Genomic DNA, 17,282 nt, shown 5'->3' on the forward strand with positions numbered 1-17,282 from the left:
GGGACCAGGATGGCGTTCCTGGCTCTTGGCTCTTGACCTGGATACTGCGGCCATTTGGGAGGAGTGAATCAGCAGATGGAAAACCTCTCTCTTCCTTTCACATGTATCTTTAAAACAATACTTAAGTATATATGCACAAAATCTACATAAGGTATATGCATAGGAAACAAGACAAGTGGTTTTCACCGATGGGTGATGTTTCCCGTGCTTTCTGAATCTCCAAAACTGAACGAGTATGAATTTCCTAGACAGAAAAACTTGGAAATTCTTTTGTAGGTGGACACTAGGAGTCCAGCTGCTGAGACATTCTTGGGGCTCAGGAGAAGGAGGTGGGGAGAGGGGAGGGGGAGCCGGCTGCTCACAATTGCTCACAAGTAGTCATTGCTACCGAGGGAAGGTGCCCAATGAAAGACATCAAAGTGATGCTTGTGGGGCAGGTTTTAAGATGCCCGTGTCCCCTGTCAGAGCGTCTGGGTTCCACACCCAGCTCTGGCTTCCTGCTAGTTGTAGACCTGTAGAGACCCTACCCCCCTTTCCTGACTTCCAGGCCTTATTCTCCTTTCTCCCCACCTTCCTGTAAATCCAGGACTTCTATGGCTCTTTGAGACCCACTTCCTCTCCTCTCCCTCTTCCAACAGGGGGAGGGGGAGCGGGAGAAGGAGGAGGAGGAGATCCACCCCTTCTCCCCTCCTCCCAGGCCAGCAGTTGGCCCTGTGGAGTTGCTGTGGAAGGGGCTACTTACCCACCCTCTGCGTCTCATTTTCCCAGGAGTCCCTCGCGGTTTGACCATGCAGAATTGTTCAAGAGACACTCATGGCCCCAGCCCTGCCTCCTCTCCCTCCCACCCACCACGGGCCCGGGAATGAGCGGGCCAATAAACAAAAGGGCTTGCCCACGGAGGGCACCGGGGAGTCTGGAAGGGCTCACTCAGCAGGCGCACGCTGTGAGCTGTGCAGGAAAAGAATCCAGCCCCTCGCCCCCAGCACCCCAGGCACAGCTGCGCGGCTCCCGGGAAACCGGGTAAAATAAAAAGCGAACGAGCAGCCGGAGTCACCGCGAAGCTTGTCGGTTACAGCCACTCCGAGAGGGGGTTATCGTGGACATTGCTCTCTGCGGGGCAGCCAAGGCATTATGCATGCTGGACCGGCTTCCCCGATGCCCCTTTAATGATGCAATGACCATGAACTGACCACAATTTTTCCAGAGCCAGCTGGCTCCTGTGAAAACCGGCCGCTGCTGCCCACTCCAGATGGCGTGCTGAAGTTGAATTTGTTGTTCGGGGCTTCGCCGTCCTCATCAAAGCAGAACGGGTTCAGGTCCAGGAGCAACGTGCCGTTGGCCGCTCTTTCAGGCACGAGAACGCTGCCGGGGAGACCCGATTCAGTATCTTCCCCCAGTAAGGGCCAATCCAGTGCTCCTCCCCGGGGCCCCAGGCAAGACACCACCACTTCAATTCCAATTCCAAGTCACCTCTTCACTGGTCTCCCTGCTTCTGCCCTGGGCGCCTGGCGGACTATTTTTAACACAGCTGCCAGAGGATGCCTGTTCCAATGTTGTCAGTCTCTCCTGTGCCCCGAAGTCCCCCCACTTCCCTCTACGGCTCCTCATTCCCCCTCGAAGTCCCAGCTGGGATCTGTAGGACCCCTCAAGCTGTGCCACCCCCATCAGCTCTCAGAAGCAACTCCTACTAACTTCTCCTGGGCCACTCACCCCTCACCAGCCTGGGCTCACGGGTCACAGCGCTCACTCACCGGGAAGCTCCTCCCACAAAGACCTTAGGGCCTTATTTCCCCATTTCTTAGTCTTTAATCCAGGGCCCCATTTGTAGTAAGACCCCTGTAGAACCCCTCAGCCAACCACCTCTCCTGTGCCCTCCTTTATTATTACATTTTTGCTAGAGCCTTTGTATTTAAAAATTTTTTTTCATTTCTTTATTTGAAAGGTAGAGGGAAAGAAAGAGAAGGAGAGACAGAGAGAGAGACATATTTCATCCACTGGTTCACTCCCCAAATAGATGCAATGCTGGGGCTGTGGCTGTGGCTGGGCCAAGCCAAAGCCAGGAGCCAAGAACTCCATCCTGGTCTCCCACATGGATGGCAGGGGCCCAAGCACTTGGACCATCTTCCTCTACTTTCCCAGGCACATTAGCAGGGAGCTGGATGGGAAGTGGAGCAGTCGGGACTCGAACTGGCGCTCCAGTGTAGAATGCATGTAGCCCAGGCAGCTTAACTCCGCTGTGCCACAATGCCAGCCACTCCCTCCTTTGTTTTAAATTCTTAGCATTTATCATTACCTAATACACTGCACATATGTTTACTTATTTATCCTGTTTGCTATCTATGTCCCCCTACAATGTAAGCTCCACGAGGGCAGGGATCTTTGCTTACTTTGTCCTTGGCACGCTCAATGATATTTGTTGATTGAATGAATGATAGTATATGAGACCAGTGCAGTAGTAAACAAGAATATAAAAGAAATAAAAATCTGCCCCCCTGTAATCTAGCTAGGGAAAATCCCTGTACTACTCCTCTCTCGCTCTCTGAACACCAGGAATTTCTCAGTTTTTATTCTAGCGACTCCAGTGTCATAGAAGGTGTCATTCATTCAAAAGAGGTTGTTCAGAGTCAGAGGTGGTGTCCCATCTCAGTTGACCCCAGGCACATGTGTCTCGCCACTTCCCCCTCCCCCAGCTCTGGGCCTCTGGCAGGGCCCAGCTTGATGTGGGAGAGTCCAAGGAAGACTGAGTGACCCCTGTGGACTTGAACTCATTGAGGACCTTTATCATGTCTTCGTAAAATGGGCATAAATCATGTCAGCTAGCTTTTGCTGCATCACACAACCAGCCCAGCAAGCATTGTTATGCCTCAGAATATTATGGGCTGTTTGGAAGTTGTTTTGGTTCTAGGTGGGCTTGGCTGGTCTCTGAGGTTGTTGGTAGCTCAGCAGGGGGCTGGAGGGTCTAGGCTGGCCTCGCTCACACAGCTGAGAAGGTGGCTGGTCTCAGCTGCTTCTTGTTTCTCTCCTTGCAGGAGCCTCGTCCAGGCTGTTGGCATGGAAACCCCAGGGTTCAGGCACAAGCACTTTGCAAAGTCTGGGTTGTCCTGCTCTGTGAATGCTGCAGTGGTCAGGCCCTGTTTCAGGGACTAGAGGCAGAGACGAGTCTCTAGATGGGCAGGATGGCAAAGGCACACGGCAAAGGTGGCATGCGTGCAGGGAGGGAGGAATTTGTGGCTGGCTTCTCTTTGTTTAATTGGTTTTGTTACTGTGTGATTTTGTGCTTCTTGGCTACCTATCTTAATCATATTTTGTCTTGGCAGAATTTTTTAAAAAAGACTTATTTTGTTTATTTGAAAGGAAGAGTTGGCCGGCGCCGCGGCTCACTAGGCTAATCCTCCACCTTGCGGCGCCGGCACACCGGGTTCTAGTCCCGGTTGGGAGCCGGATTCTGTCCTGGTTGCCCCTCTTCCAGGCCAGCTCTCTGCTGTGGCCAGGGAGTGCAGTGGAGGATGGCCCAAGTGCTTGGGCCCTGCACCCCATGGGAGACCAGGAGAAGCACCTGGCTCCTGCCATCTGATCAGCGCGGTGCGCCAGCCACAGCACGCTGACCGTGGTGGCCATTGGAGGGTGAACCAACGGCAAAGGAAGACCTTTCTCTCTCTCTCTCTCTCTTTCTCACTGTCCACACTGCCTGTCAAAATAAATAAATAAATAAATAAATAAATAAGAAAGGAAGAGTGATGGGGCAGGGAAAGAGAGGGAGAAAAGAGAGAGATATCTTCCATCTGCTGGTTCGCTCCCCAGATGGCTTCAACAGCCAGGACTGATGTCAGGAGCCTGGAACTCCATCTAGGTCTCCCATGTGTGTGGCAGGGGCCCAAGCACTCAGGCCATCTGCTGCTGCTTTTCCAGCTGCATTAGCAGGGAGTTGGGTGGGAAGCAGAGCATCCAGGACTTGAACTGGACCCCTTATGGGATGCTGGCGTCCTAGGTGGCAGCTTGACCCACTGTGCCACACACTGGCCCCTCAGCAGAATTTTTATTTATTTATTTATTTATTTATTTATTTATTTATTTATTTTGACAGGCAGAGTGGACAGCGAGAGAGAGAGAGAGAGAGAGAGAGAGAGAGAGAAAGGTCTTCCTTTGCCGTTGGTTCACCCTCCAATGACCGCTGCAGCCGGCACGCTTCAGCCACCAGCACATCACGCTGATGCGAAGCCAGGAGCCAGGTGCTTCTCCTGGTCTCCCATGGGGTGCAGGGCCCAAGCACTTGGGCCATCCTCCACTGCACTCCCTGGCCACAGCAGAGAGCTGGCCTGGAAGAGGGGCAACCGGGACAGAATCCAGCGCCCCGACCAGGACTAGAACCCGGTGTGCCAGCGCTGCAGGCAGAGGATTAGCCTAGTGAGCCGCGGCGCCGGCGGCAGAATTTCTTACAAAACTACCTGATGGCTGCCCTGGGAAGGTGCCTGGAAGCCCTGCAGCCCCAGCATCACCATGTTGGTCGTGAGGCCCTGGACCAATGAGTGGGTGTGGCAGAGACACCAGGACGGCTCGCTCCAGTCCTGTAACAGCCGGCTTGGACTCCCGATGCCTGGCTGAATGTTCCCCCATGATCAAGAACATTTCCAGCCGCCTTCTCTCCTTCCCTTCCCGCAGGTCAGGCTTGCATCAGGGTCTGAGGACTTGCCCAGCCTTGTCCAGCTCTCTCTGCATTCCCTCCCACATGCACTTCCCCTCCTAAAAGCCTTGCACATTAACTCCTGCCTCAGTACCTGGTTCTTGGAGCACTCACACTGACATGTGCTGAGTTCTCTTGAATCCTCTTCACTTTTCACTGCAACCAAATTACGCTCCCTTCAACATGGCTCAGCTTTTCTTAACAGCAGCTCAGATGGGCTCTGGACCCAGTAAATACGGAGCTGGTGTTGTGGTGCAGCAGGTAAAACCTGTGTCACCAGCATCCCTTAACAGAGTGCTGGTTCGAGTCCCGGCTGCTCCACTTGCAATCCAGCTCCCTGCTAATGCATCTGGGAAAACAGCAGAAGATGGCCCAAGTGCTTGGGCCCCTGCCACCCACATGGGAGACCCGGATGGAGTTCCTGGCTCCTGGCTTTGGCTTGGCCCAGCCCCAGCCATTGCAGCCATTTGGGGAGTGAACCAGTGGATGGAAGATCTCTTTCTCTCTTTGTCTCTCCCTTTCTCCTTCTGTCGCTCAGCCTTTCAAATATGTAATTAAGTATTAAAAAAAAAAAAGACACGCCAGTCTGACTGCAAGGATGGTGTTGGGCTGCTGAGGATAAGCAGGTCTGCTCGCTGGAGAAAACGCAGGTGTCGCTGAGTCTCTCAAAGCCTCCTTGGCCGGGACCACCTGTGCGTTTCAGCAGACTTGGAGCCAGAGCGTTATTCCTGCCATGATGGCACAGTGTCTTGGTTTTATTCATAAGTACCTAAAATAGATACCAGTCACTGAGCACCAACTACAGGCTGTGGTACACCAAGCACTTTAAAAAACACTTGCTGCCCACCCCCCCTCCCGCCACCGGCAGGCTTCTGCACTAGGGAACCAGCCTTTTGGAGAGATTTCAAGGCTCCGACCTGAAGGTGAGGCCTGCAGACAGGATTCCCTATTGTCTGCCTTACACTGCCGGCCATCTGGAAGCTCCTTCAACGAGCATCCCCCTGAGCCTTGACTGCAACTCCGCAGAAGCCAAGCCAGGACTCTGCACCATCCAGAGCCCCCAGGGCCCTCCAGCGGGGGCCTGCAGCCTGGGCCCCTCAGGGCTGGGGGCAAGTTCTTCCCTCCCTGACACTTGGTATTTCCCCCTCCGGCCGAATCGCGTGACTCGGAAAGCCACTCCTCCCCATCCATCAGTACACCGGGCCCTGGCTCCCAGCCCTGAGCCCGCGGAGCCGCCCCGTACCCAGGAGGCTGCGCCCAGCCACATTCAGAAAGGGCCGAGCTTCTCCGCCTCTTGCTCACCGACAGCTCGCTGGGCGCTTGCAGCCGAGCGCCTGACAGGTTACAACCCGAGCAGGGACTGGCGCGGAGCCTTTGATGCCTCCCTGGGGGCCCTGCGCTCCTTCCTCACCAGCCTGGCCAAAGCCACAGTGACTCAGGGCGGGCAGCAGGGGGCGCCCGCCTCCTCCAGGCCACCCCGGCCCTGCATTGCGCAGACACGTGGCCGCCAACTCCCTGCTCCAGGTGGGAGCGGCGCCCTTTCCACCCACTCCACTACCTGCTGTTGAAAACAGCACAGCAGGGACACCACGCCCAGGGACCCCGAAGCAGAGATCAGTGTTCAGGAGCGAGGCGTGTGTGGCTGCGGTTGGACGGGGGTCAGGCTGACAGGTCCCACCCCCACCTGCCCGTGCCAATGGGCGGTGGGGTGCACAGGCTGGGCCTCCTTGCACCTGGGCAGTCATGGGATGGCTAGGAGCTGGTCCCGCTGGGCAACACCGAGGAACAACTCAAGCGCTGCTTAGAATTATCTCCAGTAATAAACACAAGTAGGCAGTCCAGTTATGGACTTAGGTGTGGCCGGCAGGGCTGATTTGGAGAGACCATAGGAGCAGGACTCTGCAGGGACTTGTGCGGACAGGCCAGGACATTCCAATGTGATTTCATTACTAACCGGTGGCAGAGGCTAAAGCTGTCCCCCGAAACAGCAGAGACCCTGTAGGCCACATGAGAACATGCAATGACTGTATAGAGGCTGGCGTTCGACCCAGTGGTTAAGCCTCCATTTGAGAGGCCTGCATGAGTAGTGGGGTGCCTGGGTTCGAGTCCTGACTCTGTTCCAGGTTCCAGCTTCCTGCTAACGTGCACCCTGGGAGGCAGCAGGTGATGGCTCAAATATGTGGGTCCCTGCCACCCTCTGTGGGAGATTCAGGTGGAGTTCTGGGTCCTGGCTTTGGCCTGACCCAGCCCCAGATGTTGTGGGCAGTGAACCAGCAGATAGGAGCTCTCTGTCTCTGTCTGTCTGCCTTTGAGAGAGAGAGAGAGAGAATTAATTTTTAAAATAACATAACATGGGGTCGGTGCTGTGGCATAGTAGGCTATGCCTCAGCTTGCAGTACCAGCATCCTATATGCATTGCTGGTTCAAATCCAGGCTGCTCCTCTTCCAATCCAGCTCTCTGCTATGGCCTGGGAAAGCAGTATGGTCCAAGTAGTTCAGATAGTCCAAGTACTTCAGCCCCCATACCCACATGAGAGACCAGAGGAAGCTCCTGGCTCTTGGCTTCGGATTGGCTCAGCTCTGGCCATTGCAGCCATTTGGGGAGTGAACAAGCAGATGGAAGACCTTTCTCTCTCTCTCTCTCTCTCTGTGCCTGTAACACTGCATCTCAAATAAATAAAATCCTTTTAAAAAAAGAAAAAAACCCCATGACACACAACACAGTTGCATTAAAAGGAGGAAATGGGTAACGGCTAGAGACAGCCCAGTGCTCTCCATGCAGTGCTATCCAGCGTTCTTCCTCCCTCAACCCCACCCCCCAACTCTCAGGGTGGAGGGACAAGGAAGAGCAAGGAGAGCCCAGAAGGGCCAGGCTAGGGGAAGGGAATTTCCCAGGATAATTTCCCAGGATGCACCGGAAACCCCTCCGGGGGGTGTTAGCATACATCTAGATTTCCAAATTTCTAAAAGAGAAGGAAGAGCCTGCAGACCATCCCCAGGGCCTCCTCCCGGAGGCTGAGCTCAGTTTTTCCCATGTGATGGTGTGGCGGTCACGCTTTTTTTTTTTTTTTTTTTTTTTTTTTGCAGGCAGAGTGGACAGTGAGAGAGAGAGACAGAGAGAAAGGTCTTCCTTTGCCGTTGGTTCACCCTCCAATGGCAGCTGCAGCCAGCGCACCGCACTGATCCGAAGGCAGGAGCCAGGTGCTTATCCTGGTCTCCCATGGGGTGCAGGGCTCAAGCACTTGGGCCAACCTCCACTGTACTCCCGGGCCACAGCAGAGAGCTGGCCTGGAAGAGGGCAACCAGGACAGAATCCAGTGCCCCGACCAGGACTAGAACCCGGTGTGCCGGCGCCGCTAGGTGGAGGATTAGCCTAGTGAGCCTCGGCGCCGGCTGTGGTCACGCTCTTAACTGTCCGTGGTCCCCATGCCCATCCATCCAAGAGGCTCTGAGGCCGGTATAGGAACCTATTACCTGATGAGGACTGTGACCGATTTTGTCATGTTCTCATGGTGGGTCGGGAGGACCCTGGATGGCCTTGGTAATGGGATTCTTGGAAAGGTGCACATAGGGCTATAGGCTAAGCCAGGAGATGCTGCCAACCTCAGGAGTGGAGCATCCTTACCGCCCCTGGACCCAGGGCAGCCTGTGGTGGGAGGAGCCCTTCCTGAAGCCGGCCCCCAGGACAGTGAGCGCTGTGTGCAGAGCTGCCATTCCAGGAGCTGAGACCTTCAGGAGGTGGCCACATGGATAAGTACCCAGCCCTCCTCCTCCCCTTCCTCCCCAGGCTTTGCATTCCCAGCCAGAAGCTGGAAGGCAAGGGAGCCATTAGCGCTCACACAGCTCAGCCTCGTGGGCACAGAGCAGGGGTGAACCCAGAACAGAGAAGAGTTGTGGTGTCCATCCTGCTGGGCAGGTGAGTGGAGAGCACAGGGAGACAGTTACGGCGTGGTCAAGAGCGTCATGTTTCCATTGCTGTTCCCACGCCGTCTTGGTCCTTGTCCTCTGCGTGGCCATGCTGTGTAAGGGATCTGTGTCAGACTTGCAACACCAGGTGAGGACAGGCTCACGAGACTGTCTGCAAGAGACCCTCTCTGATCTTAGCTGGCCCCAACTTGCAGGTTAGTCTCTGGGCCAGGCCCCGCCCCCTCCAGAGCCGCCCCCAGCTGCCCCAGAATGCAGGGTCTATGAGACCACAGAGATGAAGCTAACCCAAGGAGTGGCTGATGTTGAGGCCTTTGGACAAAACAGTTAGCAGGAAGGTTCTACCTTTTCAAGAAGGCATTTGTTAATTCAGAATCACGAGGGATTTTGTTCTTAAATAACTAAATAGACTGTGAAACGACCAAAAAAAAATCAAAATATACAAAATAAGCCAGACTCCACTCGTGTCTGTGTTTTCCTCCTTTTGGTTGCCTTTTGCTTTTGCCCAGCTTTGTGGAAGGTGAGTTGGAGGCTTTGCTGGGTTGGATGTGCATCCTGGGTTTGGTTTATTCCTGTTACTGGTGGTTGGTATCTCAGGGAGTTCTGAGTTACTCACCCTAAGTCTCCAGCATCTATTACAACTGCTAACTAACAGCACCATCTCACCACCTAAAGACAAGGCACAGTCCAGAGAGAGCCCAACAAGTCCCCATGGCACTTTCCAGAACCAGAGATGAAGGCGTTGGAGGTGGGAACAGAATGAAAAAACATTCTTAACAGAGTTTGCAAGTGGCGAGGGGAAAGAACGAAGAGGAAAGAACACGAAGGAGAGGGAAGGACAAAGGGTGACGACTTGCAAGCCTAAGAACAAAAGTGGGTAGTTCCAATCCACTTTCAGCAGCAAGCCTTCCCCAACACTTACTAGTCCTTCCGTCCCCACCGCATCCCCCCCCCCCCCGCCAAGAATATGCCAGAGAAGCCGAGGCCAAAGTGCACACGCCAGTCCCGACGTGTGGGTACCTGAAGGTGAGCTTGGTGCAAGTGGCGGGGTTGTCATTGATGTCCTCCACGAGGAAGGTTATGAGCGCGCGGTTCTCCTGCCCCCCTGCAGGGCGGTCCCTCACCAGGACTTCCAGGGAGATGGTGGCCTTTTGTCGTAATTCACCTGCATCGCGGTCTATCCTCTGGGCCACTTGGATCGTGCCCGTCCCTAAGAGGCAAGGTTGAGAATGTGGTCCTTCCAAGGGAAACGGATGGGGCCAGCCTTGTGGTGCAGTGAGTTAAGCCGCTGCTTGCCACACTAGTATCCTGCATCAGAACGCTGGTTCAAGTCCTGGCTGCTCCACTTCCAATCCAGCTCCCTGCTCAAGAACTTGGATCCCTGCCTCCCACATAGGAGACCTGGATGGAATTCCTGGCTCCTGGCTTTTGCCTGGCCCTAGACCTGGCTGTTGTGGCCATTTGGGGAGTGAGCCAGCAGGTGGAAGATATCTCTCACTCTCTGTCTCTCCCTCTGTCACTCTGCCTTTCAAATAAATAAACAAATAGATATATAGATAAATATTTTTTTAAAAAAGAAGAGAAAAATATATGGAAACTTGGAGGAAATGGCAAAAGACCATTCTAATATGAGAACTGGCTCATGAAGAACATATCCCCCCTCCCTTTTTTTTTAAGATTTATTTATTTTGAAAGTCAGAGAGAGAGAGAGAGAGCTGGAAAGAGAGGTTCACTCCCTAGATGGCCACAACAGCCAGGGCTGGGCTAGGCCAAAGTCAGGAGCTTCATATGGGTCTCCCACATGGGAGTGGGTGGAGGCCCAAACACTTGGATCATCTTCTGCTGCTTTTCCCAGGCCACTAGCAGGGAGCTGGATTAGTAAGTGGAGCAGCTGGGACACGAACCGGCACCCAGAAGGGATGCCAGAGTTGTAGGTGGGGCCTTACCCACCATACCACAATGCTGGCCCCTAAACCCCAAAGTCTTCCTTTAACAGCAAAGCAGGTCATGCTGATGGCGGTAGATTCGGGTGGAGATTTGACCTAGTGGTGGCAGCCGGGGCCCTTTGGTTGGCTGTGGGCGCACCCCCGGAAGGCAGCTAGGATAGAAGCCAAGCATGCTTCCTGTGTCTCTGCGTCCTGGCTCACCATGCAGCTGTTCTGCCATCGAGGGCGTCCGGGAGAAGGGAGACTAACACAGCTGCCGACCTTGAACTCTGACGCTCCCGACTGTGGGCCCAAACACTGACTCCTTCCCAAGAAGCACATCTCAGATGTTTTAGTTACAGTGACAGCAAGCTGACTAATAAGGAGAGTTTGTAACCACGAGACACACGCCGAGAAGCTGTCAGAGTAACAGAGAAGCTGCAGGTTAAAGGGCAGGACTCGAGTGGCTCAGTGCTGCTGGTGCCCGCCCTTCGTACGTACATCGCCATCATTTGACTCTTTCTTGTGAGATACCCTATGTCCCGTTGATAGATGTCCTTATCTCTTCTTCCCTCTTGATTAATTCGGTCTGCCTTATTTATTTTTTTTTAAATATTTGTTTATTTAAAAAGCAGAGTTATAGACAGAAAAGGAGAGATCTTCCATCTGTTGGTTTGTTCCCCAAATGGCTGAAATGGCCACAGCTGAGCCATAGCTCCTTGCAGATCTCCCATGTGGGTGGCAGGGGCCCGGGGACTTGGGCTATCGTCTGATGCTTTCCCAGGCACATTAGCAGGGAGCTGGATCAGAAGTGGAGCAGCCAGGACAGACAGTGGCAACCACATCCTTATCCCAGAAGACACAGAGACATCGCAGGTGGCTGCTTAACCCTCCATAATGCTGGCCCTGGTCTGTCTTAATTTCTATAACTTGCAACCCAGAGTCTTACTAAATATTCTCCCCTCTCCAACCCACTGTCCCTGTTAAAATCCAGCTGGGCAACACTAGAGCAAACAGAATTCTCCATCATGGCTGTCCCTCAGCCGAACGACGGATGTGAGGGCAGAGCACTGGGATGTTTTCAGAGGGAGGGTGTGACTGCCTGTCCCCACCACAGCCACTCTGACCTTAAAGCACGTAAGGCATGGGGCTGGCGCCACGGTTCAGTGGGTTAATCCTCTGCCTGCGGTGCCCGCATCCCATATGGGCACCAGTCCTGGCTGCCCCTCTTCCAGTCCAGCTCTCTGCTGTGGCCCGGGAAGGCAGTGGAGGATGGCCCAAGTGCTTAGGCCCCTGCACCTGCATGGGAGACTGGGAAGAAGCTCCTGACTCCTGGCTTCGGATCGGCGCAGCTCTGGCTGTTGCGGCCATTTGGGGAGTGAACCAACAGAAGGAAGACCTTTGTCTCTCCCTCTCACTGTCTGTGGCTCTACTTCTCAGATAAATAAAATCTTAAAAAAAAAAAAAAAAAAAAGGCATGTACGGCCAATGGCGTCTTGTCTTTCTGGCACTGTCCCAAGCAGGTCTCCACCACATCACCACGTGAAGAAATGATTCCCGTGATGCGATCAGGATTGCAGAGGTGGTGCAGCCTCACAACGGTTAGGAGTGCAGGCTCTGGGGCCGGGGCTCAGGGTGGTGTCTCCTGTTCACCATGTACCGTCACTCAGCCCAGCCAAGTCACTCCCTGAAGTTTTTGTCACCTGTGGACCATGATGGCTCATTGGGTTGTATTTAGTAATTGAGATGCTGAGAGCCCTGGAAGGAGTGGAGCAGAGAGCGGCCTCCTTCTCCATGCTGAGATGCTCTGGTAGGAAAATAACTCCTCACAACCTAGCAGATTCACGGAGGCCAACACTGTCCGAACTCCCCTGGCCACGTGTGCCGCGTGGCGTCTGAAATGGGGGCGGGTCCAAGCTGAGATGCTCCATAGGCAGAAAATACATGGCAGGTGTTGTGGCATAGTGGATTAGGCCACAGCTAGCGACACCCACTTCTCATCTCAGGGTGCCTGTCCCACCTCCACCCCCTATCCAGCTCCCACTAATGTGCATGGGAGGCAGAAAATGACGGCCCAAGTAATTGGGCCCCTGCAACTCATGTAGGAGACCCTGATGGAGTTTCAGTGCCTGGCTTCAGCCTGGCCCAGCCCCAGCTTTTGTGGGCATTTGGGGAGTGAACCAGCTTATGGAAGATCTCTCTCTTTGTCTCTTGCTCTCTGCCTTTCCCTCTTTCTTTCGCTCTTTGCCCTGTTACTCTGCCTTCCAAATAAATAAACCGTTTTTTTTTTAAATAAAGAAAATGCACATCACATTTTTAAGGCTTGGTAATAAACAAAATCATGTAAAATACCTCATAAATAAATATCGAATGCAGATCAACATAGTACCATTTTGGATTTACTGAGTTAAATCAAATAACTTGTTAAATTAATGTCATCTATTTCTTTTACTTGTTTATTTTAATGTGTGGCTACAAGGGATTTTGAAATTCCATATCTGGCTCCATTCTGTGTCAGCATGGTGTGGAGTGTCTTCAGCCAACTGTCTAGTGCCCTCAGCACAGGTAACCCAGCCGTCCTCACGGACCCGCCCTCCTCAAAGACGATGGGGTTCAGGACGTGCTACCCCAAGGTGTGGCACCTTGGCACGTGGGAAACCCCAGGAAAGTCTCTGGACCCTCTCCTGCCCTTTTCCCCTGAAGCAGGCCTTCGAAGGCCCCCTAGCTTTCCTCTGAACTGGCCACAAGGCCTTCATGCCCAAGGTACCCTATACCCAGAATAAGGGAGCAGCTTTATCCCAGAAGACACAGAGGGGCCAAGGAGAATCTGAGCAGACAGGCCTTGGCCAGCTCCCCCCTTTGTCCTCCATGCACACTTCACGACCACTCACTTCTGCATCAGCTTGAAGCAAAAATCTGGCCAGGCATCTGATGGAGCGGTTAAGATGCCACCTGGGTGCCTGCACCTGAGTTTGGGCCTCACTAGACTCCCAGTTACACCTTCCTGCTAATGTACACCCCGGGAGGCTGCAGGGGGCAGCTCCAGGATTTGGGTACGTGGGAGATCCAGACTGAATTCCTGGTTCCCAAGGCTTTTGGGGGAATTTGGGGAGTGAACCAGTGGATGGGAGATGGGATGCATTCTCTCTCCCCCCAAAATAAGATAAATAATTTTAGAAATACATAAGCATACACATTTTCCCTGTTTTTTTTTTTTTTTTTTTTTTTTTTTTTTTTTTTTTGGCGGGGGGACATCCCTTCTGAAAGCTCCATGTCACATAAAACTTACATTAAATGCATCTGTGTGCTTTTCTCTTGGTTAATCCATCTTTTGTTACAGGGACCTCAGCCATGAACCCAACACTGGGTGAGAGAAGAAATCTCTTGCTGCTCCAGCGGTGAAAGGTGACAGAGCTGTCAGCACCAACAGCCTCCCTGCCACCTGCTTTAATGCACCTCTGACCCCGGTAACTAGTGATGACCCTAGATCAGAAGATCAGACAGAGTAAAGCAGCCCACACGGCTGACATAGAGGGTGTGTGCGACTTACGCTGGTTTATCATAAAATAGCTGCTGGCCATGCTGATGCTGTACAGGAGGTGGCTGGGGACAGCTTTGTCATCAGGGTCCTCCGCGGTGACATTAGCCACGATGGTTCCTACGCTCAGCTCCTCTGGAATCCTGTATACTCGCGTAGGGCTAGGACAGAAATGTAGCAGACACAGCTCATTTTCAGGGGCACGGGAGAGTGGAGTCTGGGCGGTGGGTATTTTGGTGAGTGCTAAATATAGCGCTGAGCTGTTTAAGTTGCATCAACATGCTCCGAGGGAGAACAGAGCAGCTGAGAGGAAGGGCAACTGGCTTTTGTATTCGCCAAGATCACATCCCTGGGGACGCAGAGAAAGCACCACGCGGTTACTGCGACAATGGACAGAGACGCGGTCTCGGGCTCTGTGTGCACCTGCTGATGCCATTTCACATCGGTCTGTGCATTAACACCTTTTCAGACACGCATAGCTGGCTACCTGGCTGTTTTCTCTCCTCCTCGTCCTGATGTTTGTACAAATGTCCTCTGAATTCTTTTTTAAAAATCTCCCTGCAGGCTCCTTTGCTTGTTCCTGGCTCCCAACCTCCCTAGACACCAGAAAAATTGTAAGGCCTCTATGGTCTAGCACCATGGCTTACTTTGTATTTCTTCTTTGTTTTTATTGTCTTTCATTTTGGGGCCGGAGGACACAGAAATGTCCACACAGAACTCATGCACCTTTCCCAGTTGGTTAATCCTGAGGTCTGAACTGAGCAGCCAGCACCCCCCAGCGGAAGACAAGGTCAGGCACCGTGCTCCAAGGACGATGGGCAAAAACTCCAACTTACCTACCTCCCTCAGACCTCTGGAAAAGGCCAGTGATGAGGCAGAGAGGTGAGAAGCTTTGACAGCACCGTTTGGGTAAACTGAGTCATTGCGCATGAACTGAGGGAAGTTCCCTGCTTAGCTCCGCAGGAAGCCCTCTCGCTTGAGGGGGCCCTCATTTCCATGGGGGCACTCGGGCCTCTCTAGTTTCCCAGCTTCCTGAATTGGAATTTTTCTTGCATGGGCTCTCCTGGAGGAGAGAGGCCCTGGACATCAGCATCAGATAGACAGGACACTCATTTCGGGAGCTGGGAGTGTTTCTGTGGTTCGGTGGCACTGTTCCTGTAAGGCACGTGGAGCCAGAGGAAGGAGAAACAAAAGGGAACCCGGCCAGAGCCAGCAGCTGGCTGAGAAAGGCTGGAATCGGGCTCTCCCCGCAGGGCCTCCCCATCAGGCCTCCTCCCTGGATCCTAGGCTCCCCACCCCCATCTGGGTGCAGTGGGCTCCTATGGGGACCCTCAGTTACTGGGGGAGAGTTATCTTCTGCCCAAGGGGCCACTCCAGTGTTCTGGCCCTCCCTACCCAGCGTCCACTGAAGGCAGGCCGGGGGCTCCTTCTGCTTACCTGCCACGCCCTCTTCTCTGGGAGCCCGGGATGCTGCCCACCAGCCCAGTGGGGTCGGGAACAGGCAAAGTGGGTGGGGCCAAAGAGGCAGGGGTGGCAGGAACCAAACTGGAGCTGGGACGCAGCGGGAGGACGCCCCAGCTCCTGCAGCCGGCCGGGCCCTTCTGCCTGTTCTGTGACAGCTGCTGCTTGTCATGGCCGTTGTTTCTGCTTTGGTCACTGTGCCTGGGTTCTGTTAGCTTCCAATGAAGAGAACACAAAGACGCCTGTGCTGCCTACACAGCCCTGCCCTTGCTCTCAGGCTGCTCCCAGGACCAGCATCACCAAGGAAACTGCTAGAAATGCAGATCCCAGGCCCAGTGAATCTGGGTCTGCTCACAGGACACCCGGGGTTTCTGCAGCTACTTGAATGTCTGAGGAGGACTGGAAAGGCAGTGCCAGGGGTGACCCCCACAGGCTCCCCCAGCTCCATGAGGCAGAGGGAACAGCCCCACTCCCTCCCTCCTCCAGTGCAGCAGTTCTCAGCTGCGGGCGATTAAATCAGGATGCCCCATTGGCAAGGGGCACTGAAGGGCGGTGTCACGTCTTCACCCACTGCTCTTCTCTGTGCATCCACACCCAGCAGCTGGGCTGGGCACCGTCCTAACATGCAGAAGTCGTGGTTAGTTTGCAAAGTGGCACCAGGACAGCCTGCAGCAAGGGAGCTGGTATTGGCCCCTCGGGAGTAAAAGCCAGAGATGCCGCTAAGTGTCCCGCAGGGCCCAGGACACGGAAGCGCCTGGCTCAGCATGGCCCTGCTGCTGCTCTTTCCCTGCTGGCTGTGCCAGGAAAACAGGTTCCAGGATGGGGACTGTTCAGGCTCTTTGGTGAGGGCACAGCCCCTCTGGTTAGTCCTGAGATGCTGAGCCTGGCAGCGGGTAAAAATCTTTGGTCTGTTAGATTTGGGGACCCAAGGTCAGGGTCAGTGTGAAATATCACTCAGCATAAAGGTCTGGCCAGTGAGGATCCATTCCAAGCAGAGAGAATCAAGCTCTGACAGCAGCCACATGCCTGCATCCTTCTCCCCTAACCCCGGCACCAGACAGCCCGGGGAAGGGGCAGGTTGTCGCTCCCCCTCTTCGTGGAGGAACGACACAGGACCCTGCGCTGTTCTTTCGTCTGCTCGGCCCTCCCCGGGTTTGCTGCTGGTTCTTCCCGGGTTGGCTACTATCCCTTCCACCTCCGTGGAAGGGCAGTTCCCCCTGGCCACATTCCCCACTTCCGCAGGGGAGCGGCACACCGCCGGCCGGTTCTCTCGGGGGCTGCACGGGTTCCCTTAGATGTTCCCCATAGATGTTCCTGGTGCATGCCGTCTCTCTCCTCCTTTATAGTCCTCCTCCGCCAATCCTAACTCGGCTGCCCACACGCCGAGTACGCTGCTCTCCAATCAGGAGCAAGTCCTACAGTTTATTGGTTGAACTGGAGGCAGCTGGGTAGAAGCTGTTTTCTTCTCCCAGCGCCATATTGTAGGAGAGCAGATGCATAGAATAAGTCTTAATTCCAGTAACTTAGTCTAGTCCGAGCTGCTCCCCACAGCAGGTGAGGGCCACAGGCCATGCTCGTGGGAGAGGGTAGGTATTCCAGGTGACCATGAATGGCTTCATCATCAGGGCTGAGTATTCAGTAAGTGTCTGTTGTGTGCATGGCATGGGCAGGTGGGAAAGGACTGTGAATAAATGCAAAAGAAACAGAGAGACCCACCTGCCCAACTCCAAAATAAAGCGCCCTGCCGAGCAGG

At 54.0% G+C, this 17,282-nt stretch overlaps 1 protein-coding gene across 7 annotated transcripts in view; it reads right to left on the reverse strand.

The window, feature by feature from the left end:
- Positions 1 to 17,282, reverse strand: part of CDHR3 (cadherin related family member 3) — a 156,147-nt gene that overhangs the window by 24,728 nt on the left and 114,137 nt on the right. For 5 of the 7 annotated variants that reach the window (XM_089328468.1, XM_089328466.1, XM_089328469.1 and 2 more), the window contains 3 exons: positions 14,081 to 14,229; positions 9,626 to 9,815; positions 1,191 to 1,362 (listed from right to left, as the gene is read on the reverse strand). In XM_089328468.1, the coding sequence (XP_089184594.1) occupies positions 1,191 to 1,362; positions 9,626 to 9,815; positions 14,081 to 14,229 (511 nt within the window). Of the gene's footprint in view, positions 1 to 742; positions 953 to 1,190; positions 1,363 to 5,983; positions 6,542 to 9,625; positions 9,816 to 14,080; positions 14,230 to 17,282 lie in introns of those variants that run through there. The other 2 variants (XM_089328470.1, XM_089328471.1) reach the window with 2 other exon arrangements.

This window comes from Oryctolagus cuniculus, chromosome 3, assembly GCF_051225735.1.
Source record: "Oryctolagus cuniculus isolate XC-2025 breed Fujian yellow rabbit chromosome 3, ASM5122573v1, whole genome shotgun sequence".
Lineage (NCBI taxonomy): Eukaryota > Metazoa > Chordata > Mammalia > Lagomorpha > Leporidae > Oryctolagus > Oryctolagus cuniculus.